We start from the raw sequence: 26,307 nt of genomic DNA on the forward strand, positions 1-26,307 counted from the left end.
TGACACTCTTTGTTTTACTTCTGCGCTAGGTGGTATACCTTACAACTCTGAAATTCCACGGGCTATATGAAATTCGCCATTAACTCGGCGGCCAAGCCCCCAACCCAAGTGTTCCACAAGGGTCGGAGTCTCTGACTCTACTCCGCCACACGACCATCGCCAGAGTAAAATAAATTACCCGGATCGCCAAATCACGATTTGAGGCTAAGAGTTACTTGAACTCAAGCCTTCTTCGGGTAACCACCTAACCCTCTTTAAGCCCATTTTTAACTCTTTCAAAAATATGCATTCTCTTAAAACATACTCTGAAAACATACTCTGTTATGACATACATACTTATGGTATCGTCATATCATTGACTTGCAAGTCACATCTCTGAGCCATTATTAGTATATTACACTCTCTGTTTTCAAAACATAAATTCGGGACCACCATATCAATAAATCATTTCAAAGAACTCTTTCTTTAAAACTCATGTAAACACATGTATGCAACTCTCTTTGTCAAACTTTCAATGATGCAAGGTGGCCATGTCAAAGCTCTTAATCTCATGCAAATATTTCTCTTTTAACAAAATATATTTACATCAAGAAACTCCCTCTCTTAAATCTCTAAATCATGCTCAAAATACTATGGTATTTGAGTAAACTATTTTCAAGCCATAAATCATGCATTTCAAATCCTTCACATTAAGATCATAAACTTAAAGTCATCACAAGAGAGGGATTTCATAAGTTGTGCTCTCAAACAATCTTCAATCTAAATTTTCATACATATTCATATACATGTAAATCAATTTAAGGGGGAAAGGCCTAAAGACCAAATCAACAATACAATTAAACATTCACAATGCATAATAAAATCATGTATTTCAAAACCCTTTCTAAATTCATGCTTGATAACCTTTAAATCATGTTCTAGTGTTTATAAGCCCATATAGTTTTTAGGATAAACCTCACGTACCTCAAGTTAGAAATTTGATGGATGATTTTTGAAGCCTATGGTTTGGGGATTCCAATTTTTCAATCAGTTTCAAAAACCCACGGTTGAATCTTGAGTTATTTGGGTTTTTAGTTTGAAATCCTAGAGAGTATTCTTGAGCAATTTTGATGAATATAAGAATAATTTGGTCACTTGGGAGTATAATCCCGTGTTTAAGCTGATAAGGGGGTGGAAAATACCCAATATACCCTTAATGAGATGGAGTGAAAATGCTAATAAGGGGGTAGAAAATACCCAATATACCCTTAATGAGACGGAGTGAAAATGCTGAAATTCCCAGGTGCATGCAGCAGAGCATGCGTCACATGCTATAGTCCGCTAGACTGGAGCGTGCGTCGCATGCTGCATCGCATGGTGCCAGGGGTGGAATGGACCATGCGACGCACGCAAATCGCATGATGCCCCTGTTGCGATTGGAAGCTCAAAATGATTCTAAGTCCTTTTTACAGTTAGAAAAAATTCTAGTTTTCAAGTCTATGAATACACCACTAGGAGCTAACACATGAACAACTTTGGCGGGGCGTTACATATATGAGACCCTCTCTAATGAGTCAACCAATTTCTATCAAAGTTTCACCTTGACTAAAGACAATTCATGTTATCATATGGCAAAACTAAGGTACTGAAAGAGGTACATTTCATCCAAAAGCTACATACACTACAGTCTACATATTCAAAACTACAATTATTTTTATATATATTAATAGATGTTGAATTTCTTAATTTTTTAGTTTATTTACTTCTTCATTTTAAATCCTCTCAGTGAACATTTCAACTCCATCATTAGAAATTGAGATTAGATATCAAATAAACAGGAGGTTTTAAATTTCATTACGGAAAACAATCTTAATTAACTATTGCATATATCCAACAATAATCTGGTGGACTAAGGCTAATATTTTCTACTGGAACTTCCTATTGCACGCAACCGTGGAAATTTCTGGTAGTGCCATTTAAAATATTTGATCTTAAATTTTTATCTCGGCTTAAGAAGTTTGAATGATTATCTATTAAGTTTGTTTGCTCTCTCACAAACGAAAGTTACGACTTACGTTTGATAGACAAAATATCTACGTTCTACTAGTGCCCAGCTACAATCTCTTATCCTCATAAAAGAAAAAATAGGCTACTCGACCGCACACTTCTATTCTAGAGACGAGTACTTATTTCTCATGACAGTGACCTGTTCTGTGATATCTGAGTATCTCACCTCATTATTTTTTAAATGCCCAATCAATTGAACTGATTTACTATTATAAAATATCTACCTATTAAGTAGAAGTTACAACTTATATTTAATGAATAACACTCAAAGTTCATAGTTTTGCCAAAAAACTTAATAGTCAATTGTTCTTTAAAGCAAAAGTTAGAACACTTTGTGTTATGATCAAAATTTACCAAGGAGGTCAAAAGATAAAAATCACCCCTATAAAGGCCTGTTAGCTATTACAGTTCTTTTTTTTATAATTCAGACAGTCACTGGTCATATTGGTGTTACGTTTTTCTGCAGACGAATCATTGGTGATTTTGGTGTATATTTCTGTACAATTGCTGTAAATGCAATGAAATCCAACGCCCTGAAGCTGTTTGATAAAATTCCTAAGAGACAATTCTTCTTCAAATTCCTTTTTTCAATCTCATGGCCTGTAATTGCATTCTAATTCTCCATTTTTGCCTTCTTTCCCCCTAATAAACGAACCCCATTATCAATCAAATTAGTATAACTCAAATGGGGTTAGTTAATCTTTCTGTTACACTCACTGTAATATCAGCTTCACTATCATTCGCATTCGACGACAAAGACCGAAGCTTTAACACTACAATAGTTGAAAAAATGGCCACAACACAAGTATTGGATTTGAAAAGGGAAGGGAAATTTACGCACATAATTAAACCACCTAATGTAGGATTAAAGAAACAGCCTGAGGTAGTTTTAGCTGATTTAGAGGACTCTAAGGTTGTTATAATTGTGTTACCTTATGTAGAAAGTGATCCTAGATTTTGGGATGTGTGTATGAATGCCTATACTCCCCCGTTGGAAAAACCTGAGCTTCCTTTTTTGCTTTATTTGGGGTTGTCGAAGATTCCAGCTTGGTTGTCTTCTTTTATGAAGGCTAAGCCACAATTGGAAAAGGCCACGGAGTTGAAGAGGGTGACAGGAGAATGGAAGAGAAGGCAAAACCAGGAGTTGGTGAAGAGGAGGAAAGAAAGGGAGAGGATGGAGAAGGCAATGAAAATGCAGAAGAAAATGGAACAGAGGAAAAGAAAAAGAGAGTTAAAGAGAATGAGGTGTGAGGATTCGTTGCATCAAGCGAGTAGAGGTTTTCAGGACTTGGCAAGATTGTAGGAAAACTTAGCTAGTGATTCAAATGTTGCCACTGCTCTTGGTTTGATTGTATTTAGCTATAGGAGGCAGAAAAAGGATCATGAGGATTGGTTGAAGATAGAGAAAGCAGATGCTGAGGAGAAGAAAGAAGACGAGGGAATTGGAACGAATTGAGAGTGTTGAGGATGACGAAGAAGAAGGAAGGAAAGGGGAGGAAAATCCTTATATGAAGGCTATGCAATTCATGAGTCACGTGCTCGTGTTTGAAGAGCACGTAATAAGAAACTTCCTCAGTATTTATAGAGAAATATCCATGTTAAGTTCTCTAATGTTGCTGGGCTTGGAAAAATTAGGGAGGAGCTTGAGGAAATTGGTAAGTTCTTCACCCATGGGAAGATGTATCGCAGGCAAGGAGTCAAAATACCAGGTTAGATATATGCAGTTACTGATTTTTATGTGTCTTTTTTAATTCGGTTTCCAATTTGAGTTTGTTGTTTGATCCATATTTTCTTTAAATAGGAAGTCCTTTTCTTTCTAAATCTGATCAGCATGAACTAAGCCACATCAATTTCTCTTGACTTGTTCGTTATTTGTTCTGGCAACTAGAGTGTATTCCTGCATTATATTGTCATTTCCTTATGAAATCGCATATTTAAGTGGATTAAAATAGACAAATAGTTACAGGATTTTCCACTGATATTCCAGCGTTAGCAGGTCCAAGGTTCTTTATATATATATATATATATAGATAGATAGATAGATAGATAGAAGATAGATAGATAGATAGATTCTCCTACTTTAGTAAATTTTCTTTTAGATATTTCTCTGGTTATTTTCATTTACTTACATTTCACTTTTTTGTGTTTGTTAACATAATCACATGCAAGAATATTACTCCTTCTGACTAAACATAACATAGTATGTAACTTTAATTGAAAGAACCTCCTTATCTGTCTGTCTCTCTCCCCTCAAAGTTCCTGATTACTTATTCTTGTTGTTATTCATTATATCAATTTATACGAATAGAACTAAGTTGATTGGATTACACAGCTTAGAACTAAGTTGAGTCAGTGGCTTGGAACTACAATTCTGTGTGGAGATGTTGCAACTACTCTCCAATGGATCAAAACAAGGAGATGGAGTCAGTTCAAGAGAGAAATAATAGCTGCTGTCTGAGGAGCAACACTTCATTAGACTAGAAATAGCAGCATTTTGCAACAACAGAGTGTACAGATTGATATGAAGATGGTACAGATTCATCGGGAGTTACGTGAGAGATTATACATGCTACAACGTACCAAGAGAGCTGGTGGATGTCAAGTTTTTGAAGGACAACTTTGTAGTTAAGAAAATTTGTATGTTTTTGGTACTTTCTGAGGTCTAGATGTGCTGATCACCTGTTAGGAGGTGGTTACGCTCTGGAGGCTCTTTGTTTGTAATCCCTTGATGTTGGTATGGTAATATTCACAAATTGTTACCTGGGAAAAAAAATTATACGAATAGCGTATCCAGTGGGGACTTTACTGCTTTCAGTTTTCCAATTCTTTCCTGAGTTATTTTCACTTCTCAAATAATGACAACTTTGTGTGCCTATAAGATTTACTACATACATGTCTGTTTTTTTTAATTATATAGTAATGGTGGTATCCGGGCCTGCTTGCGTGCACCTCAACTATTTCACCAGGTACCGCTATCTCCCACCAGGGTAGGTACCTGATAACTCTTTTGCACCTTCCTGTTTCACTTCACCAATGATTCTCTCAGCTTTTTTGCTTCCTTGTTTGGCACATCAGCTTGGTGCTGCTTTATTCTTGTCTTATACCATTATGAATCTTTTGACCAATGCTTTCAAGGAGGGATACTGCTTTGTGGTTCACATGGAGTGGGGAAGACTTTATTAGCAAAGGCGGTGGCTGGTGAGGCAGGGGTGAACTTCTTCTCAATTTCTGCATCTCGGTTCGTTGAGATATATGTTGGTGTTGTGGCTTCCCGAGTTCGAGCTCTCTACCAAGAGGTGAAGGATAATGCAAGTTAAGTTTCTATCTTCTCTACTATCCACACCATCGTTCATTCATTTGCTTATAGCACTTGGCGTTATAGTTGACTACTCTTATTCCACCTATCTTGTTCATTCAGATTCCGCCATTTCCCTCCTATTGTGAATGAGCTGTTTGGTTTTGTCTTTTCATATTGCAAACCCCAGCTAGTGTTGAGTAGTAGTTGATTGCTTGATTATCTGTTGCTGAGTGGCTGTTTCATACTCCTGTTTCTAAATCTTGTCAAGCCATTTTCGCTTTTATTTAGAGTGGTTTTATCTCTAACTTATAAAGTCTCAACAAGATATGCGCATTATTATGTGGTTTGGCATAGGCTCCAACAGTGGTGTTCATCGATGAGCTGGATGCAGTTGGCAGAGAACGTGGTTTGATCAAGGGCTCTGGTGGACAAGAATGTGATGCAACTTTGACTCAGGTTTCCTTGACATTTTGCACTTTTGAGAAACTGTCAATTCATGTTGTTGAGATCTCGGGCGACATTATTTGCAATGTTCCTCTTTTTCTCCAGTTTCTAGTATGCTTGGATGGTTTTGAAGGCAAAGGTGAACTCATCACTATTGCTTCTACAAATAGACCAGACATATTGGACAGAACACTTGTTCGACCAGGGTGGTGGTTTGATCGAAAGATATACATCCCAAAGCCTGGCCTTATTGGGCAAATTGAAATTCTTAAGGTGCAAGTTGCATATGTAACTTGTCTGTTTAAAAGCTTAATCATTTTGATGATGTACAACATCTTTGTTGGTTTTTTTAAAAAAAGATGGGGCAGCGAAAAAGGGTTAAAATGACTCTCTTTGGATTGAAATGACTTTCAAGCTTTCAATAGCTTTCAATAAATTTCTTAAGTATAGAGGAGCTTTAAATAACCAACATACAGTAAAAAACTGCATAATTTGCACTTAAAATCCTAAAGATTCTTAACAACTAAAACAACCTAATTCAAAATTCAAAATTTAAATTCATTCTATTTTAAACAATTTGTTAAACTAAAATTAGTGCCGTAACTAAATGCAAAACTCAATACTCTTCCTTTGCTTTAGTTACTGCAATTTAAAAGTTGCTCCTCCTCAATTTGTGCTCTTGCAATTGATATGAATTTTTCTTGATCTTTTTTTTTTTTTTTTAATTTGGACTTTCTTTTTTCTTCTTTTGGTTTGTGCTTAAAGAACAACATCAACAATCTTGTCTTTTTTGAAAGAGCTTTCATAGGCTTCATAAAATATTGTAAGAATTTTTCTTTCATCATAACATCACATAAACCATAGGTTTCAAGATATAATTTTTTCACAGAACAAATTTGATTATTTTTGTATGTGAAAATTTTTGGGCATTCAAAGAGAGACTGTTGCTTGACATCTTTTTGGTTGAAAATAACCCAACGCTTTGAAAATAAGCATGGGTTGAAAATGGTAGCCCTGACGGGTTAAAATAAGTAACCCTGACAGGTTAAAAAGATAGTCCTTACGGGTTAAAAATGATATGGTAGTGCTTTGGAAGACTTCACAGATCCCGTAAGATCAATGAAGCTCTTGATACCACTGTTGGTTTTTTTAAATAAAGATGGGGCAGCGAAAAGGGGTTAAAATGACTCTCTTTGGATTGAAATGATTCTCAAGCTATCAATAAATTTCGATTGAAATGACTTTCAAGCTTTCAATAAGCTTTCAATAAATTTCGTAAGCATAGAGGGGCTTTAAATAGCCAACATACAACAACTAAAACGACCTAATTCAAAATTCACAATTTAAATTCATTCTAATCTAAACAATTTATTAAACTAGAATTACTGCAGTAACTAAATGCAAAACTCAACCACCTTAAAGCTTTTTTCATGGGGATATACAACATCTTAGTAAGCTTGTTATATATTTTGCTTCATGCTTTTGTTACATCTCATTTCCTTGGATTAGGTGCACGTTCGTAAGAAACCTATGGCTCCTGATGTTGACTATATGGCTGTTGCCAGTATGACTGATGGGATGGTTCGTGGCTTGGTGCAGTGTTGGCCAACATTGTTGAGGTTGCTGCTATTAACATGGTGCTTATGCAAGAACTGAGGAAATAGCTTTTGGGTTCAGTCTGGGTCAAAAAAATTTCTAACCTTGGAATAGATCAATATATGTCGATAGTAGTTGTTATTGACTGTACAGATAGATATTTTGGCATAGTCTTTAAGCAGCGTTAGTTTTCTTAACTCCAAGCTCTTTTTTGTTACACATGCGACATGAGAAAAACTTTCTGCGTCGTTGCTTTCAATATGGTGTCCTGTTTAGGCGGAGAACGGGGGATGAGTTGATTTTGGTTAATGGGAGAGAGACCATACCAGTAACCTGGGTTTATCATGACAAAAGATGAATTTCTGGTCTCCATCCATTTCTCAAGTTCACTTTGCGAAGTACTTACCTAAGTATGCAGACCTTACCACTGCCTTGGGAGGTAGAGAGGTTGTTTCCGATAGATCCTTGACTTAAGGAAGAGGATATCAAAGAAGATACTAAAAATAGATGACAAAGCATTCCGAAAAAAGAACAGTAACTACAACAAAATAGAGCGATAGTCGAAGTGTAAGAGATAGTAGATAGTATGTTGTGTTAAATATGTAATGTGGAAAATTGAAATTAAAGAGTGGTCAAATAAGGGATCATGCATTCTTTTTTTGAAACGGACTAACAAGGAAAGTAGGACAAACAAATTAAAACAGAGGGAGTAATTGTTTTGGGGTGTTTTAGTATCATATTGTTGCTGTTTCTTTGGATAATTGAATTTTTCAGTTGCATTTTAGGTTTACTTTCTTGATAAGGTTGTTTACTTTAGGATTAGAATTGAGGCTTCTATTTTTTCAGCAGAAGAAAAATATTTTCCATACCGACAAATCATTTTCTACACTTTCTTTAAGTAACTAAAAAGGGTCCCAATAAAATGGAGAGAATATTCCCCCAGGATGTTGACTCGAGAATAAAGTGCAGCATGGGCTGTGTGGAAAGAACGAGTTCGAATCTTGGAAAATGAGCCAAGTCTAGTATTTAAGTAGAGGATAAAGTGGCAATGCTGGAAATAGCAAATTTCTCAGCTGCCAAGAAAAAAATAGACTGGACGAAGTAACAGTACATATAGGGGATTCTTATGGATTTAATGATACTTTATAAGTAGTAGACTGTGACTAAATGTTCAAATTGAATTAAAGTTACTAATAGTGGAGTGAAAAATGACTTTGGAGTATATTTGGTTAGTGGACTGGGTGAAATAACATGAGATATAGTCACACAAGTCATCCACCGATAAGGATAATGACTTTAGTTTCAGCTAAGTTTGCTGGTATTTCAATTCACATAAATTCTGCTTGGTATTACTGATGTTGCAAGTATTTGCATTAATTTTTCATAGTTTTGAAGAATGGTTAGTTTGCTAAATTACTTATTTCAAGGGTTTATAACCTTTGAACGTATATGATTACTGAAATGGTAGCCAAAAAATGCCACATCCTTTTTGGGAGTACTTTTTATCAACTTTTACTCTTGCCATATTATGCTATATTCCGGAATGTGGACCTTAAACTCCTAAAGAAGCTTGTTTGTCCAGTCTTTCATGTCTCAAGAGGCAGAGAAAGAGCTTACATGCAGCTGCAATGTGTTTATGCCATTGACCATTTAACATGTTAAAAGGTACAATTTGCATATTACTGCTGATTATACTGTACTGTGAGGTGGAGGAGAAAGAATGACTTGCCTGATACATATTGGTGCAAGAATGATTTTGGGGTTACTTCTCCGCGCCCCTCCACCCCTCTGGTGTGAGCTCCATTTGAGAATAACAAAAGTCTCTGTTTTGGAACTTGGCATTGCAAGCATCCGTTCTCACTATGAAGTTGTGTAGCCGATATGGAAATCCTAAGCTCATATATCCATATACATTGCCTCAATTTTGTACTTTGTACTTGCTATAATAATCTTCAGCTGATAACACCTTTTCTTGTCGAAATCCTTCATACAGCCATTGTTTCAGGTTACTGGAATGGTGACTCTATGGCATAATGAGTTTGAAATGCATTTTTTATTTAACAGCACAGCAACCACTTTTACATTTTCTATCTTGCACTTATTTCTTCCTGATTTTTGTGTTGATTGCTAGACACATGGAGTAAGAGCTGGGCAGGAAGCTGCAAAGAAAGGAATTGGATTCATTGAGGTATTGTATTGCTGTTGCCTATTGTTGCTTTCTGAGATATACAACATAGACAAGCTATGTTAGTATATTTCCAGAAGTCTGGTGTTTCCTGTTCTCTGTACGTTTACATTGTGCCGAGTTTTAGTAATGTGGCGATTGATCCCGAAAGAATAAGGGAGTGATTAGCAGTATCATAGTTTAAAACATTTTATTGGGACTCCCTTTCACTCTAAACTTGTGGGTAGAAATATAGTCTACTTGTCACTTGTCAGTCAGCATTGATTACTGACTTCTACTGCCTACTAAAGGTTGCAGAGTTTGGCATAGGTCTCAGTTTCCAAAGTTCTGTCTTTGAAAGATTATTTTTTTTCGATAGACATTATGATGAATATATAAATCTAGTAGCATACATTTTCTGCCTGTTTTTAGTTACTTCTCTTTACATAGTATACCTTTGATTCTCTCTGTAATGTCATATGTTGTGAAGCAATTGAATCTTTCATTGATTGAAAAGACTAGAAGTACTAGATTTATAGTCTAAATGGTCTCTCCCACCTAATAGGCAAGCCTTTTGGGTCAGGCTGTCCTGTTTAGTCTATAACAGTTGATATCAGAGTAGGTTGATGTTGATCAATGCTTGAGGTCGCAACTTGGATTTTTGACCCGATAGAGTGCCATGAGTGGTAGTGGCCTGGACTCCTTGCACTCCGAGGCACTTCGCATCTTACATATATGCTATGATCGTGCAAACGAGGTGTCAGTTAAACTCATTTCTCCTCTCTTCCCCCTAAATGAAGATAAGTGAGTTACGGAATTGCATGTTAACTCAAGTTTTCACTAATGCAACCTTGAAATGACTGTATGTACAGATCCTTCATCAAAATCGAAACCTTATGGATGCAATCGTTGATATACTTGTTGAGAAAAAAGGTCTTATTAAGGAGGAGTTCCTTTAAATTGGTTGAGCTACATGGGTTCCTTCAACCAATGCCTCCCGGTGCTGTTGATCTCAGGTCTGCTAAACGCTTCAGGATATGCTCACAACCGGAAGGAAATTGTTTCTCAAGAACAGTTTTGAGCAAGGCATTGAGGATTGTGATATGATCTCAGTTCTGCTAAACCTGGAAGTGAAGGGTCTTTCCTTTCACGTGCTAACTCATAGAAAGAAATGTCACCCATGCGCCTTTCGTGGGGTGAGCAAAAGGCGTTTCCCTGGATACTTGTATGAACTCACAAAAAGCATTTGCCCGTTGCCTGATTCATCCAATGCTTTTGGCTACTTGGCTACTGGGGCTCGAGTCAGCTTAGCAGGGTACGACTTCCTTTGGTCTAATTTTGTCGTGAAGATCCTATCGAAATGGTACGTACAGTGGTGGAAGGAGAATTCTACTATACCTCAGATTGGATAGAGCAGAGAGTGCAACAACTCTCCGAATAGATTTTGTTCATTTTCTTAAAACGGTCATGACCAAAGTAGTTTGTACGTACCTCAATTATTCAACAAAATACTTGTTACTATTACTTCCTATCAGTGCATGTCTTGCCTGTAGGATATATGCTCGAAGTCTCACCAACTTTATTTGCCAGTCCCTTTGGTCATTAGATTAGTCTTTTGACATATTTTATAGTTTACAGATTCAAAATGCAACATGCTTTTCCAGTACTCCCTTCGTCCCATTTTATGTGTCGCCATTTTCTTTTTGATCTGTCTCAAGAAGAATGTCTTCTTTCCTTATTTATTTAATGACATAATCCCTATTTTAATCCTTAGTGGGTTCCATTTTATAAGAAAAGATAATTAAAAAGTAAATTTTAAAGGGACAATTATGTAAACTTTACAAAGTCATCATTTATTTTTTAAACTTCGTACCCGATCAAATGGTGACACATAAAATGAGACAGGGAGTGCAAATTATTATTGTGTTCAATCACCTCCACGTTAGGGATGGAGGATCTTGGGGTGCAACGAAACCCTTTCTATGAAAAGTTGCACTCAATAATGTGATTTTTTTTTCACACATAATATATTTGTCGTCAAATCTTCTTCATTTCTCTGTGTATTCACTTCTTTATATATTTGAAATTCCCTTGGTAAAAATTATCCCAATTCCTCCACGATTTCACATTAAGTTTCACCATGTACAATAGTAAATCCAGAAATGAAAATATTCTCATTATGAACTAAGCAGGCTAGTGTTTTTACAAGAAATCTCTAGCCAATCACACAAGTGGGTTTAATCAGTAAATAAGGAACGATGACATAGCCGATAGCGTAAGCAAACGTGGAATACAACAAATGTTTTTCTCACTGCTCTTTTATTTATTCATTTTTGTCAATAATATAATATCAAAATATGATCACTTTTTTCTTGAAAAAAATACTCTAACACTTTTTTTTATTTAACAAGGCTGAGACAAAATTTACAATTTTGCAAAGGAACCTAATCACATTTTCTAAAACCAAAATTAAAGAATAAAGTATATATAATTTCAAATAAAACAGTCGCATCTTTTAGCATGGAATAATTTTACTTAAAGAGTATTAAAATTTAAATTTTAGTTAAGTAAAATAAATTGTAGATTTTATTGAATTTTATCTTATGGCTATGACATTATATTATCTTGTGGATAGTGGTGTTAGTTTATTTTGTATACTGTACTAGTTTAGATACATTTATGTTTTGTGTTTGTTATATTGCTATCGGTCCTAAGTCGGGGTTCTATCGAAAACACTCTCTCTACTTCACCTGAGGTAGTGGTATAATCTGTGTACACTCTACTTTCCTCAGATTCTATTATGTAGAAATACACTGAGTATATTGTTGTTGTTATATTGAATTTGAGTATAAAAAATAAAATATACCAGACGAAATAGGAAAAATAAAATAAAAAAATAGATGATAAATATACTATAGTTAGCACTTGAGGAGCATGTGACCATATCCAGAGGTGTACAAACCGAATCATTAAGTCAAATCGAACCGATGAATTAAACCAAACCGAGAAAAAAAAAGTCACTTATGATTTGGTTTGATTGGTTTGGTGTTGGCAAAAAAAATCGATCATTCTTGATTTGGTCTGCTATTAGCAAAAATAAAATCAAACCGAACTCAAATCGAATAACCGACATAATACATATATAATTTTAATTGTTTATACGTAAAAAAATATTACTTATAATCTACTTTCTAATTACTCTTATTGCTTTTTTATCTTCGAAAAATAGATATATATTTTTGGACCTTTAATTATAATATTTATCCATTAGTAACAAATTAATACAAAGCCAATATTAATATAAAAACCTAAAACTCTTCAATTACTTTACTTTACATTTTTACTTTCCAAGTTATCAGCGAGTTCTCATTATTTTCTCATTCTCCTTGTTCGTCAGTTTTGATTTAGGTTTGTTTCTCTTCTTTCTCTTTTTTTTTTTTATTTTTTATGAAATTATGTTATAGTTAATTACTTTATGGAGTTAAGTTTTTAATAGGTTGTCTCCAATTCTTCATTCCTTTTTATGCTCATATTTTATGCAAAGGTAACTTTCAAACAAGCTACTGTGACTAGTGACTTAGAAATTGAACCACTGGATATCCATATAATATTACTTTGAAAGATAATAGTTTAGACGTCTTAGTAATTTGCCAACTTAATTTTAATTGAAACTACACTATGACCATTATTTTTTTATCGTTTTAGTGAAAATATTTAATTTTTTTCTTCAATCACATTATAATTGTAAAAAAATTGAGAAAACCGAAAAACCAAAAAAAAAAAACTGACTAAAACCAAAAAAAAAAACCGATACTATATTGATTTGATTTGGTTTATAAATTTAAAAAACCAACATTATTAATTTGATTGTATTTTAATAAAAAAATCGCACTAACCCGACCTATGTGCACCCCTATCCATAACAATACATCACAAATTCAAATGCGGTAACAAAACCAAAGCAATCAAAATGTGGAGATAAAGTTTTGGCACTGACTACGAAAAAGTGTTGCACAATAATGCTCACTTATGCTAGTCAATTTCTTACTCTCAATTATCTATTACTAACTCCGTTTCCTATTAGTCGGTGTTATAGACTTGACATATCTATTAAGAAAAATATTTATTAAGAATTTATTTTATCAAATTAATTTTATTAATTATACTTTAAAAATATAAATTTAAATATATATAACTTATTTAATAATTTAATAATAGGAGTATTATTAAAAAAATATCTTAAAATCTTTTTAATTTTTATCAATGAAACAACTAAATTAAAATAAATATTTTTAAATAGAGAGCCAACTAAAATGAAATGGGAGAGTACTATTAACTTGCGGCATCAATTAAAAAATAATAAATGAGAGCGATAATTATATCATATGACTTTTTTATTTATTTATTTTTATAGTTAGATCTTTCTTGATAAAAATTCTTAATTCCGTTAAAGAGCGATAATCATATTTATCAATTCATCAATCTTGTGATACTAAAAAAAGGAAAAATAATACACATTTTTACTCTTTCCTCTTTTGTATATTTCTTTATAATTTTTTTTTACTTTTTACTTTAAGTTTGGTTTAAACTTAAAATGTTGTCTCTTTTGACTTTCTTTATTACTTTTTTTGTTTCTAAATGCATGTTATGTTGTTTTTACACTTCTTAAAATTAATTTAAAAAATATTAATAAGAGGATAATTTGACTAATTTATTCCTATTTATTATTCTTATCGTTTCGTATTAATTGAGCTTCTTTCTAAAAATATTTATTTTAATTTAGTTGTTCCTTTTATAAAATCAAGAGAATATTATTATGTTTTTTTCGGTACTAATACCCCTATCATTAATAACTAAATAAAGTGTATAAACTTAAATTTATATTTTTAACACATAATTAATAAGATTAATTTGGTAAAAATAAATTCCTAATAAATTTTTTCTTAGTGGGTGTGTCAAGTCCATGCGGACCAACTAATATGAAACGGAAAGAATACTTTTTTCAATTTAATACTTCTCTTTTTTACACTATATTAATATCTCTTTTTATTTACGATTAAGGGCAAATATATAAACAAACAATAATTTTGTCTTAATTTTATAAAATGAGATATTATTTTTTATAAAAATAACAAGTATTTAGAAAATAAGAATGACAAGAATTTCCATGCAAAATATAAGATATAGTTTAGACCACCTCAGATATATGAAACCATTTCTTTTTTCTTTTCAAGTTGCTTCAATTGTAGAGTGACCACTATACATTCAATGGCAATATATTTTCTTCTTCATTAATGAGATATGTATGTAGGCTCCCAAATATTTTTTCTTCCTCAATAATTGTAGTGCCTCACATTCGTTTTGCTCCAAAATAATTATCGTTTTAACCCTTTTTGCGTTTATTTAAAAAAATAATAAATATGAAGTACCACTTACTCCCTCTATTCCTAAATAAATGATGTTTTAGCCATTTTATTTTGTTCTAGAATAAGTGATATTTTAGGAATTCAAGATGGAATTGATCTAATTCTTTCAAAATTATCCTTGTATTAACACATTGAGTTTTACATCATTAAAAAAATCACTTTTGTCTTCAAGATATTTAAATTGGGATAAGTTAGAAAAATTCTCTTTATTTTCTACAAATAAATACTTTTTTAAGAGGAGTGTCCAAATTAAAAAAAATCACTTAATTAATAACAGCAAAAGTACTAAATTTGCCGCTATATATCTATTAAATATTTCTTGAGAATGAAACACTTCTTCAAAATTAAGTAAAAGTAAACTTTAAACAGCCTAACAAAAAAATGACAATTATAACAAGGAATATTTCCTCGAAAATGAAATATAAAATCAAAATTTCACCAAACATTTGTTTCTTCTTTCTTTTGCATCACTCTCTGTATATATAGAAACTTCTTTTCTTTTGCATCAGAGAATTGCATGCCCCCTCCATATATATATTATTCTATATTGTCCAAATATTCTATTATGTATAACTAATACATGACAAACCACATGATATTAGCAATGCATGCAAGGGTTTTATTGTACACATTACTATGTGTTGTTGTATTTCATTATTAAAATATATTAAAGTGTATGACATTAATAAATAAGGTGTCTTTATTTTTATAAGTCATCATATTATCATTTTGAATTAGTGGGTACAAATTGTGATAAAGGTGACCATTAGTTCTTGTAACTCATATTGCCATTAGTTCTTGTAACTCTCATGACTATTAGTTCTTATAACTTATATGACCATGAGTTGCATGTAACTCTTGTAACATTTGTAACCTATAGACCATTTATGTATCCATATTACTATCCCTCATTCGTCCTATTCATTACATGGAAGAATTTTACACTTATAAATAGTTGTGTTTTCTTCCTTTGTGTTCATATATATTAGAGATATGAAAAAGATGATAAGTGTAGAAAAATATTATTATATGTAACAGTGAAAGAAAGAGTTGAGACATAGAAAAATATTCTAAGTCTACAATTATATTCACAATACAAAAGAGAGTTATTATATTAGTGAAAGAAAGAGTTGAGAAAAAAGAAAATACTCAAAGTCTTTAACTATATTCACTATACAAAGAGAGTAAATATATGTTGAAAGAAGGTGTTCTTATGGTGGAGCTTTGGACTTTTCAACTAATTCGGAGTTGTTTGAGTTGTACATCGTTGATGGGTTGTTGTATCCTGGAGGGGACAAGTCAAGAGATTACAGCTGGATCGGTGTAGATTATACCGCAGTGGGCTTGAATCTCCTTAAAGAAAGCGAGATATCCGCGCCTCAGCCAAGAAGAAGATTATTTTATTTTCTTTACTTTTGTTCATTTTATTTTCAACTGTAATGATTATTGTAATTTGTGGTTAAAGACACAAATATACTTCAAAATCTTTTCTGCATATACGGAACGACGGATGTATTTTTTAAAATAAATATTTTTTTTAAGAAATTAAACAATGCATGCTATTTCTATTTCACAAAGCTAAACAATACTGCGTAGGTAATTCTTCGTATAATTAATACCAACATTATTAATATACATCCGAGTTAATACGATTCTGACACATCTACCAAAGACCCCTTATTCTTTTCCCTTTTTAAACCTCTGTTGGATTATCGTTTGGTTTTGCTTTTTTCTTACTTGGTCTTAATTAGTTTTAATCTGGAAAATTTTTCTTTTTCTTTGCTTTCTTTAATTCACTTTTCCAGGTTGGGGATTTGCATGAGTTCCCATGCAAAAATAGAATATTTTGGACCACCTCAATTATATGGAACAAATTTTGAGTTCCCGAAAGTTACTTTGTGCCACCTCAGATATACTCCTTCCTTCATTTTTATTTGTTACGTTTTCGAATCTCAAGGTCAAATTACATTGACTTTGACCAATTAAGATATATTTTTTTTCATCATATTAATATGAGAAAGATTGCAACGTATTACATTTTTCGTATAGTTTTCGATCATTTAAAATTTTAAATTTTAAATATTAAATTAATATACTTTAATTTAACTTTGAAGTTCAGTCAAGTTGACCTCGAGAAGCAAACGTTGACAAATACAAGTAAACGAGGGGAGTATGACAATATTTTTGTGGAGTTGGATTTTTGGACGACTATATATTGATGACAATATCTTTGTCTTCTTCATTAATGAGATATTTATGTATACTATCCTTTCATTTTATATTACTTGGCCCCTGGTCTATTGATCTAGTACATCTCTTAAATTACTATTACACTTCATGTAGTTACTTAATACAAATGGTGAAAAGGAAAAAAATAATACAATTCTTTTGATTTTACAAATTCAACAAATAAATCAAAATACTTATTTTAGTATAGGGGTCAAGTAATATGAAACGTTGAGAGTATATTCTACTTTACGTACCTAAATCACATGCATGGGTTATTGCCCAAATATGAAATAATTGCACATAATTGTATGGTTAATCATCAGAATTTTCATTACTTTCAAGTCAAAACCTTGTTGAATGGCCACTAGAAACGTAAATTGAAGTTAATACTTACCTACGATGTTAATTAGTGCATACCATTTTAAATTAAATCAAAAACAAAACAAAACAAAACAAAACAAAGAGACGTTGTACATAAGTTCTTATCTGTGTTGTACATATCATTGGTAAACAAAATAATTACTTACCAATTAAAAAAGTAAGTCCATTTTTAACCCCAAAAATGTAAGTTTCACATGCATGCTACTAGCTAGTCAATTTTGAACAAAAGCCAAATCAAATTAAAGTACTAACAGCTATTATTTTTTGGAAATAGACTTGATTATTTCTAATTTTCCTCTTGATTTTGTACTACAACGTCAAGATTAACTTGGATTATTAGTTAATGAGATCAAGTCGTCTTTTAGTATAAACAATTGCATTAATATAAGTGAGACTCGTAAAAGTAAATAATTTTTTTTAAAAAAATATATTTTTCTCATTATCTTGATACCAAAATTAGTATGCTAGCTCAACATACACTTCCACCCCAAAACCTCCAGTGACATGCTAAGATCCTATAAACTGAATACCTTGAGCCATTGTTAGAATATTGAACAAGTGTCCTGTAATACCAGTGTAGCCATAAATCCGAGTGGAGTCTGGTCTGCGCAACAGATCTGCTGGAGCTAGTTGAAGAACTTGGTCTTGTGAAAGGGAAAAGAGCTCAAAATCTACTAAATGGCTTCGTCTCGTCTTTTACTTTTTTCAACTCTGGTTTCGCTGTTCAGTTTCTACCTCCGTAGTACTCTCGGGGAGCAAAAAAAAGTTGCAAACTTACATCATTCACGTAAGTTTGCCCACTTCTGAAGTAAATCTCGAGAGCTACTACCGTTCTTTTCTACCGGTAGAGGAAGATCAAACTTCGTCTTCACGACTTGTTCACTCTTACCACCATGTTATTTCTGGCTTTGCAGCCAAACTGACACACGGTGAACTTAAAGAAATGGAGAAAAAAGATGGGTTCATCACAGCAAAGCCGCAAACGATGTTGGCCTTGCAGACTACGCATACTCTGAATTTCTTGGGATTGCAACAAAATAGCGGTGTTTGGCAAGAATCCAACTACGGCAGGGGTGTGATTATCGGGCTTTTGGACTCCGGGATTACACCGGACCATCCCTCTTTCCACGACAACAACATGCCACCTCCACCGGAAAAATGGAAAGGAAAGTGCGAGTTTACCGATAACGTAACTTGTAACAATAAACTCATCGGTGCAAGGAACTTACTGGGTGGTGGTTCAAGTGATCCACCATTTGATGATTCGGGCCATGGCACTCACACTTCAATCACGGCAGCTGGCAACTTCGTTGATCATGCCAATATTTTCGGGAATGCCATGGCTCCTCTTGCCCATATAGCCATGTACAAGGTGTGTTCCGGTCCCGGAATCACGTGTGCAGAAGTTGACATGCTGGCTGCAATTGAAGCTTCCATTCATGATGGTGTAGATGTTCTTTCAATATCAATTGGTGGACTGTATAAAAACTTCTATGATGACTACCTCGCCGTGGGTGCTTTCGCTGCCATGCGAAACGGGATTATCGTGGTCGCCTCCGCTGGTAACAAGGGTCCAGGCAGCGGTACGTTGTCTAACGAGGCACCCTGGATTCTCACAGTTGGTGCTAGCTCCCATGACAGAAAGATAGTAGCAACAGCTGTGTTGGGAAATGGGGAATCATACCATGGCCAGACACTTTTTCAAGGGAAAGACTTCCCTCCTACCTTGTTTCCACTTGCCTACAGTCGAGAGATTGCCAAATGCGAACCGATTTTGCTGAAAAACGCTGATGTTAGGGGCAAGATAGTGGTTTGTGATTATGGTATGGAGGGTCCAATTTATCATGACCAAGCAGTAAAGGATGCGGGTGGTATCGGCATGATTCTTGTCAATGCAAATGTCTCTGGTGATACCATTTTTGAAATATCTCACGTCCTTCCTGCAGCTATTTTGAGTTGCGCCGATGGGGAAAAGATTAAGGCTTATATTACTTCATCCTCCACGGCCCGGGCAGGGATCATTTTCGAAGGAACCATGATGGGCTTTAAGGATGAACCATCTGTAGCATATTTTTCGTCCAGGGGCCCAAACAATGCAATTCCAGGCATACTAAAGCCTGACATTATCGGCCCTGAACTGAATATTCTTGCTGCATGGCCTTCCTCTTTGACAAACATAAACTCTACATTTAACATCATATCTGGCACCTCAATGTCTTGCCCCCACCTAAGCGGCACTGCAGCTCTGCTCAAAATTGCACACTCGGATTGGTCTCCAGCTGCAATTAAATCTGTCGTTATGACTACAGCTGATCAATTCAACCGTGAGGGTCAGCCCATCCTTGATGAAAGGGAACTTCGTGCTGATGTGTTTGCTATTGGTGCGGGCCACGTGAATCCAACAAAAGCAATTACTCCAGGGCTAATATATGACATCCACCCTATGAACTACAGTAGATACTTGTGTGGCTTGGGCTACACAAACATTCAGATTGGGCTGCTTGTGAGTCAAAAGATGAATTGCTCGTTGATATCGAGTATATCTGAGGCGGAGCTGAACTATCCTTCTTTCTCCATATTACTTGGAGAAGAGACTCGAAAATATTCAAGGATAGTTACAAATGTTGGAGATGGGAACTCCACGTATGTTGCTAGCATCGCTCAAATTCCAGGAGTCCATACCGTGGTTGAGCCTATGGAGCTTGTGTTCACCAAGGTGAACCAACAAGCCACATATATGATATCCTTCACCCGAACGGGTGAAGATTTTGGACTTTTTGTTGAAGGATCGATATCATGGATTTCCAAAAATCATGTTGTTAGGAGTCCGATATCTATCAAAATATTGCCCTCTAACACAGAAAATAATTTTTCAAGAAGAGTCGTTAGAAGTTCACTTTGTACTGTCCTCGCACATTGTTTGTTTTATTTTATTGTACTTTGAATTATCTTGGAAAACTTCTGTAATAGTTTGAAATTGCTCTTTATCAATGTTATTAAGCTTTAACAGCTCTGTTTGAAGTAATTCTTTTTTTTTTCTCTGTAAACAAGCATTTATCCATTGCTAATGGGGTAGTGACAGCTCAAACAAAAAAAAAATAGCATATCACCTGAAAGGGAATTGGTTTATTGGTAGCAAAACAGATTTAAGAAGCATACAGAAAAACTGTAGTACTAAGGATAAAAATTCAGCTGCATCAACCTGTTAGCTAGCTTAGGCTTCTATACTCTTCGACAATGCACTTCCTGAACAATCTGTGTAGTGATATTTTCAGTTCTTCTAGCTTTAAATTGAAAAATTCTGAGGTTTATTATATGTCTGCACGTAAAAATTCTGCATGTAACTGGCAGCTAAACTCATTTGAAGCAACTTAGCCTGTGGACTTGGACAATTTGCTACAGCCAATCACAATTCCTTTGAGGAGTTCATTCCATATAATAGCAGACATTTAGCAATTTGGCTCGAGTGCATACAACAACATTCTGATCTTGATCCGTCCGGTGATCTCGTTGTGGAGTTTGGAAATGAGGAGCAAGCTCTTTGGAGGGAAGTGATTGTTATCAAATATGGTCAGAATGATGCTGAAATCCAGTGAATTGTCTGTGGGGTTTCAGTTTGGTAAACACTGAAGAGCTTGTGGAATCAGTTTCAGTGATATCACTTTCAAAGTAGTTAGTGGAACCAGAATTAAGTTCTGGAAAGCACTGTGGATTGGTCAGGTGATGACTTCTTATCCTGATCTGTTCATCCTTAATACCAATCGAGATGCAATGGATTGGTTTATGAGATATGATCTCTTCAAGGATGGAATCTGATCTTTAGAAGACTCCTGAATGACTGAGAAATTGGAAGAATAGCTACAAGAGAAGTGGTGGGAGTAAAAGTCAGGCGAAGTAGTGGAACATGATCCCCCTGCATATGGTGGACGGTTTGGAAAAGAAAAGATGACTCCAAATGCTGCTAATCCAAGCACTGCCGGTAGAGATAAAATATGAAAAAGAAAAGATGTAATGTACCAGTGCTACCTCAAGTATTGTACCAAGTGTCCAACAACCGTTTCAAATAATCGTCCACATGCCCTTGTTTTGTGAAGGCACAAATTCAAGAAACCAAGAACCATATACAGGTCCACAACCCACTCCAAATCCAACATTCATATGTACAGCAAGCAACCAATTATAATTCAGAGAAAAGGTACTGAGTGCTGCAGACACTGCTGTCACTGTTGCTTTACTTAGAAGACCCTTCCTGGTGAACAAACAATCACATTAGATAAAAACTAATTCCCAGATTTATTTTATTTTTTTAAAAAAGAACAACTTGCACATTTTGAATTTATTCTTGTCTTCTCCCATAACAATCTGCAATGAAGCCCCAAAAGATAGCTCTGATAAGCATGCCAGTGAAACAACAGTAGTCTTAAGGCTTTGTTGAGTAGGAGGAAGTGGCCATTATGACCTTAGAGCAGGTCTAGAAAAGAGATTTATTTCCTGCATGTAAAGTATACACTAGCAGCTAAACTCATTCGAAGCAACTTAGCCTGTGGACTTCTTTCTCGACAAGTTGCTACAACCCATCTCACTTCCTCTGAGGAGTTTATTCTTCTATGCGGCTGCACATCTTGGAAGGTGTAACCAGCATCCACGAGAGAGTTTTTAGCCTTGAAAGTTTTTGTAAGTACCCAGGATGCATTCTTGGATTTCTTCTGCAGCTGCTTTTGCTTTCCAAAGCAGTCATAAATGTTTATCAGCTAACCAAACGGTTGTGGAAATCTGGAAATGAGGAGCAAACTCTATGGAGGGAAGTGATTGTTGGCAAATATGCTCAGAATGACCAGCGGTGTTAAAATCCGATCGACCATTACCTATGGGGTTTCAGTTTGGAGAACAATTAAGAGCTTGTGGAATCAGTTGGTCAGGGATATCACTTTCAAAGTAGGTAGTGGAACCAGAATTAAGTTCTGGAACGAACTGTGGATTGGTCAGAATCCCCTGATGGTTTCCTATCCTGATCTGTTCATCCTTAGTAGCAATCAAGATGCATTGGTTAATGAGGTATGACCTCTTCAAGGATGGAATCTGAGCTTTAAAATACTCCTGAATGAATAAGAAGTTGGAAGAGTAGCTAGTCTGTAGAGGGGGGAGTAAAAGTCAGAAGAAGTGGAGGAATATGATCCCCCTGCATATGGTGAACAATTTGGAGAAAAAGAAACAAGAGATGCTTTGAGAATACTGCTGAATCAGTTCAGAATATTAAATGGAACTGTATGAGGACTTTCTTTTTTGGGTGTAAAGAGGAGGGCATAGAGGATGCTGGACAAATTTTAGATTTTGTATAGGTTTTTGTGTAGCAAGTTTTTGTTTTAGCTTTGAGCCAGCTGTAAATCTGTTTGAAGAGAGCCAGCATTTCCTTAACGCTGTTGAATACAACATTACCTTTATAAAAAAATAGCACGTGTTTGCGTAAAACCAAAGCATGATAAAATACAATTAGACAATCAGGGATACATTGAACATCATCACTGTATGCGCATCTAATAAGCAAAATCGGAGTGATAAGTTCGCTAAGCCCGTTTACACTTTTTAAGGGTCTTGAGAAAAGTTTTATACCAGATAGTGTATTTGTCTCTCTTCAAAGCCAGAACTGCCTGTTGCTAATGCACCATGAGTCTTCTAGAACAATTAAGACAAGAAAGCGAAGAATTCTTAGCTTAACACATTTACAAAAGCCAGATTATCCAAAATAAACCAAAGACAGACAGAGAAAGAGATTCTTGCCGTCTTTTTGTAGTAATCATGGTGAACTTAGTCAAAGTTTAGCGAAACTAAAATCCGCATTCAACCACCAGAGTTCAGGAATTTGCCCTCTGTCTATGAAACCATTTATCTCAAGAACATAAGAAGAAAAAAAAATATACTTCAGTACGTCTCCAACTATACACTTATCCCTACATGTTGACTTACAAGCAAAATAAAAGCTTCAAGACCATTAAAAAATCAAAAGTAAAATGAAATAGTCCACAATATCAACCATACAAAGAAATGAAATTCAAGTATCTCTTAGTGAAGAAGCCAATCAACAACTAAGCCACTTGAAGAGAGATTTGAGTAGACATGCTTAGGAGGCACACACAAGGTCTAGAAATATAGCCAATCAACTCATAAGAAAAAAGATGTTTGGAAGCTCACTCTATTGACAATAATTGCGATTATCAAACAGGCAGATGTCAACCAGAAAAAAGAAGAAGCAAAAGTTAGCCAATCAACAATACAACACTTAGGGGTGTGTTGATGGGCTTTCTGTTCAATTACCTTCATTGGTAGTGAGAAATAAAACTCAGAAGTTAGCATCTTTATCAACAATTAAAGCAAATCAACAAGGCACCATTCTTCATTATATAAGGTTTCAGATGTTGTAAATCAGTTTGATGACTATGGCCAAGAAGATTTTGAAGAATCTATGCACCTGTGGTTGATATCACCAAAACATTTTCCTGAATCATATAAGAGGAACAAGAGCTTTAATGTGACCCTGAGGGCTCCATCAGTAACAATTGCCAGCAAGAACAAGAGTGCAACTTCAACAAAACCCAATAGGTTTTGAGAGACCATGTGCAACTCAAGGTGGACTTTTTATTTGATAATCTGCAAGATGAAGAGCAAGATCACCTAAGTTAGTTTTATGCAACAAGATTTGATTGGGTCATTCTCCCCTTTAAATATTTTCACATGTACAAGGAAGTATGTGCACTCCTGCTCCACTTTCTTTCTAGCTTTTAATTTTTAACCCTACTTTAGCATCATCATCTGTAAGATCAGTATGTTACAAACTCAATGAATATATGGTCATTTTAAGTTCTTATTTTTACATGCTTGTTAGGAAAGGCCTGGTGATATATTAGCTAAGAGGAGAGAAGGAAAAACCAACGATGCGATACTAGACCAAGGAAGCGGAAATGTAGGGTTAATTAATAAGAAGACTTAACCGCTAGAAAGTATCCTGTAACAACCAAATTCTTCACGGTATTAATAAGAACTAGACACCATTACAACTTTGGAACAGTAATGGCAACACTAACTCTACTGAATTACAATGGGAAATACAGAATAGCAAGTAATTACAGATTGTAAGAATGCGGATGAGAGCTTACACTCAAAGAATGGAGATGAGAGGTATCAGACTCTTTACTCAAAACATATGCATGCCTTTCTTTGTCCCAAACTCTCTATTCTTTGCATCTCAAATGCTTTACAGGGGAAAATATGTCCACCAGGTTCATAACGATACCTCCGTCCTTGAAAAGAACATTGTCCTCAAGGTTCGAGTATAGAACATCTGACATCTCATAACTTAGCATTGAATCTTGGGATGGACTTGCAAGTTTAGAATTCCACCTGGATCGAAAGGAAATGTAGAAGGATCTAAAATGATCCTCAACATACTTTTGTCTAGCTTAGCACATTGAAGTTGGTTGGGAATTTGAATCTCTTGCTACAGGGAGGAATAAAGTGTGCTCCCACCCATTGATTGTGATTGTGCTATCTCTCTAACAGTGTCCACGTCTTGTTGGCCTGAAGGTCTCTGCATAAAATTCTTTTCTCAAAGCTGCTGGATTATGTTGACGTCCATGGCTCTTTCTAAGAACGCCCTTTGTCACCAGTAACTCCTTTAACGTCTGTACTCCTTAAACTTTGCAGCATACTAGCCTTGCAAAGCCACTTGTCACCCGTATTCACATTTCATCCTGGCACTCCAGACAATGCTATTAAGAAAACAAGGAGTTTTGTTCTACAAGACAATATCATCTCCTTTTTCTCCCAACTCTGTGGAGTGTGATGAGACATCTCTTTCACCACTACAAAAATGAGTAGAAGATAGAGAACAAGCAAATGTAAATGCATAATCAAATTGCAAAAGGTTGACAGCCACACATCCCTGCCGCACAGGATCAGACACAATGGTAATAGAATTAGAATATGCATATAAGCAAACTTGCCCGCAGATCCCAGCAATAGTCATGCCTCCAAGGTCTCTATATGACCATTTAGCTTTTTGTTTTAAGATTGAATCCTGGAACCCATATACAAATAGGCAGTTCCCCCAAGAGTAACAATATAAGAGTAGGTTTATGCCAAATTCTACCAACAGAACTTTCCTAACTTTTTCATAAATGCCAACTAGAATCCTAACCCAACCTTTCAGTAGAAGCATTAAGCAGGGGACTAAATAAGATAATAGCCATTATATACAATCATATACATCAATATACCTAGTATATTCCCACAAAGTGGGGTCTGGCAAATGCTTTCATTGAGAGTCGAACTCAAGACCTCCCGCTTACTAAACGGGTGCTCTAACCAACTGATCTATGAAAGCTGCTAAGTATTTAGTGGGGATTGATCCCAAGATCTTTAGGTAAATAACTAAACTGCTATTATAATCATATCTTAAATTAATAAAAGTAACAACTATAACTTCAAATAATAGTGAAAATTCTGAGAAGAATGTAGAGAGTAACATGGAGCTAAACAGCATCTCAGTTAGTTTCTCAGGAGAGCTAACTTGATACTTACATGCATTCACCAGAGGAATCCAAGAAAAGGAAACTGAAGAAGCATAAGATATTTTACCTAAAGTATGAGACATTATTCTAAATAACATGAAGAAAATTTAGGTCTCTTCAATGCCACACACGATAGTAGCTGAACAAGCTACTTTTCGA

At 34.8% G+C, this 26,307-nt stretch overlaps 1 protein-coding gene, 1 non-coding gene and 1 pseudogene across 2 annotated transcripts; 2 read left to right on the forward strand and 1 right to left on the reverse strand.

The window, feature by feature from the left end:
- The first annotated feature begins 1,795 nt into the window (after positions 1 to 1,795).
- On the forward strand, positions 1,796 to 11,137 carry LOC107866871 (annotated as a pseudogene).
- Positions 5,730 to 23,598, forward strand: LOC107876046 (subtilisin-like protease). The gene is made up of 7 exons (XM_047409793.1): positions 5,730 to 5,750; positions 5,894 to 6,076; positions 7,298 to 7,369; positions 9,516 to 9,572; positions 10,583 to 10,911; positions 17,094 to 17,144; positions 18,221 to 23,598. Exons 1-7 carry the CDS (start codon positions 5,730 to 5,732, stop codon positions 20,526 to 20,528), a joined length of 3,021 nt encoding a protein of 1,006 aa, XP_047265749.1. The 3' UTR covers positions 20,529 to 23,598.
- Positions 23,599 to 25,887: 2,289 nt separating this feature from the next.
- On the reverse strand, positions 25,888 to 25,961 carry TRNAT-AGU. Its single transcript has one exon. It is a non-coding gene; the product is annotated as a tRNA-Thr (tRNA).
- Between the last annotated feature and the right edge of the window lie 346 nt (positions 25,962 to 26,307).

The sequence above is a fragment of the Capsicum annuum genome, chromosome 1 (genome assembly GCF_002878395.1).
Source record: "Capsicum annuum cultivar UCD-10X-F1 chromosome 1, UCD10Xv1.1, whole genome shotgun sequence".
Taxonomy (NCBI): Eukaryota; Viridiplantae; Streptophyta; class Magnoliopsida; order Solanales; family Solanaceae; genus Capsicum; species Capsicum annuum.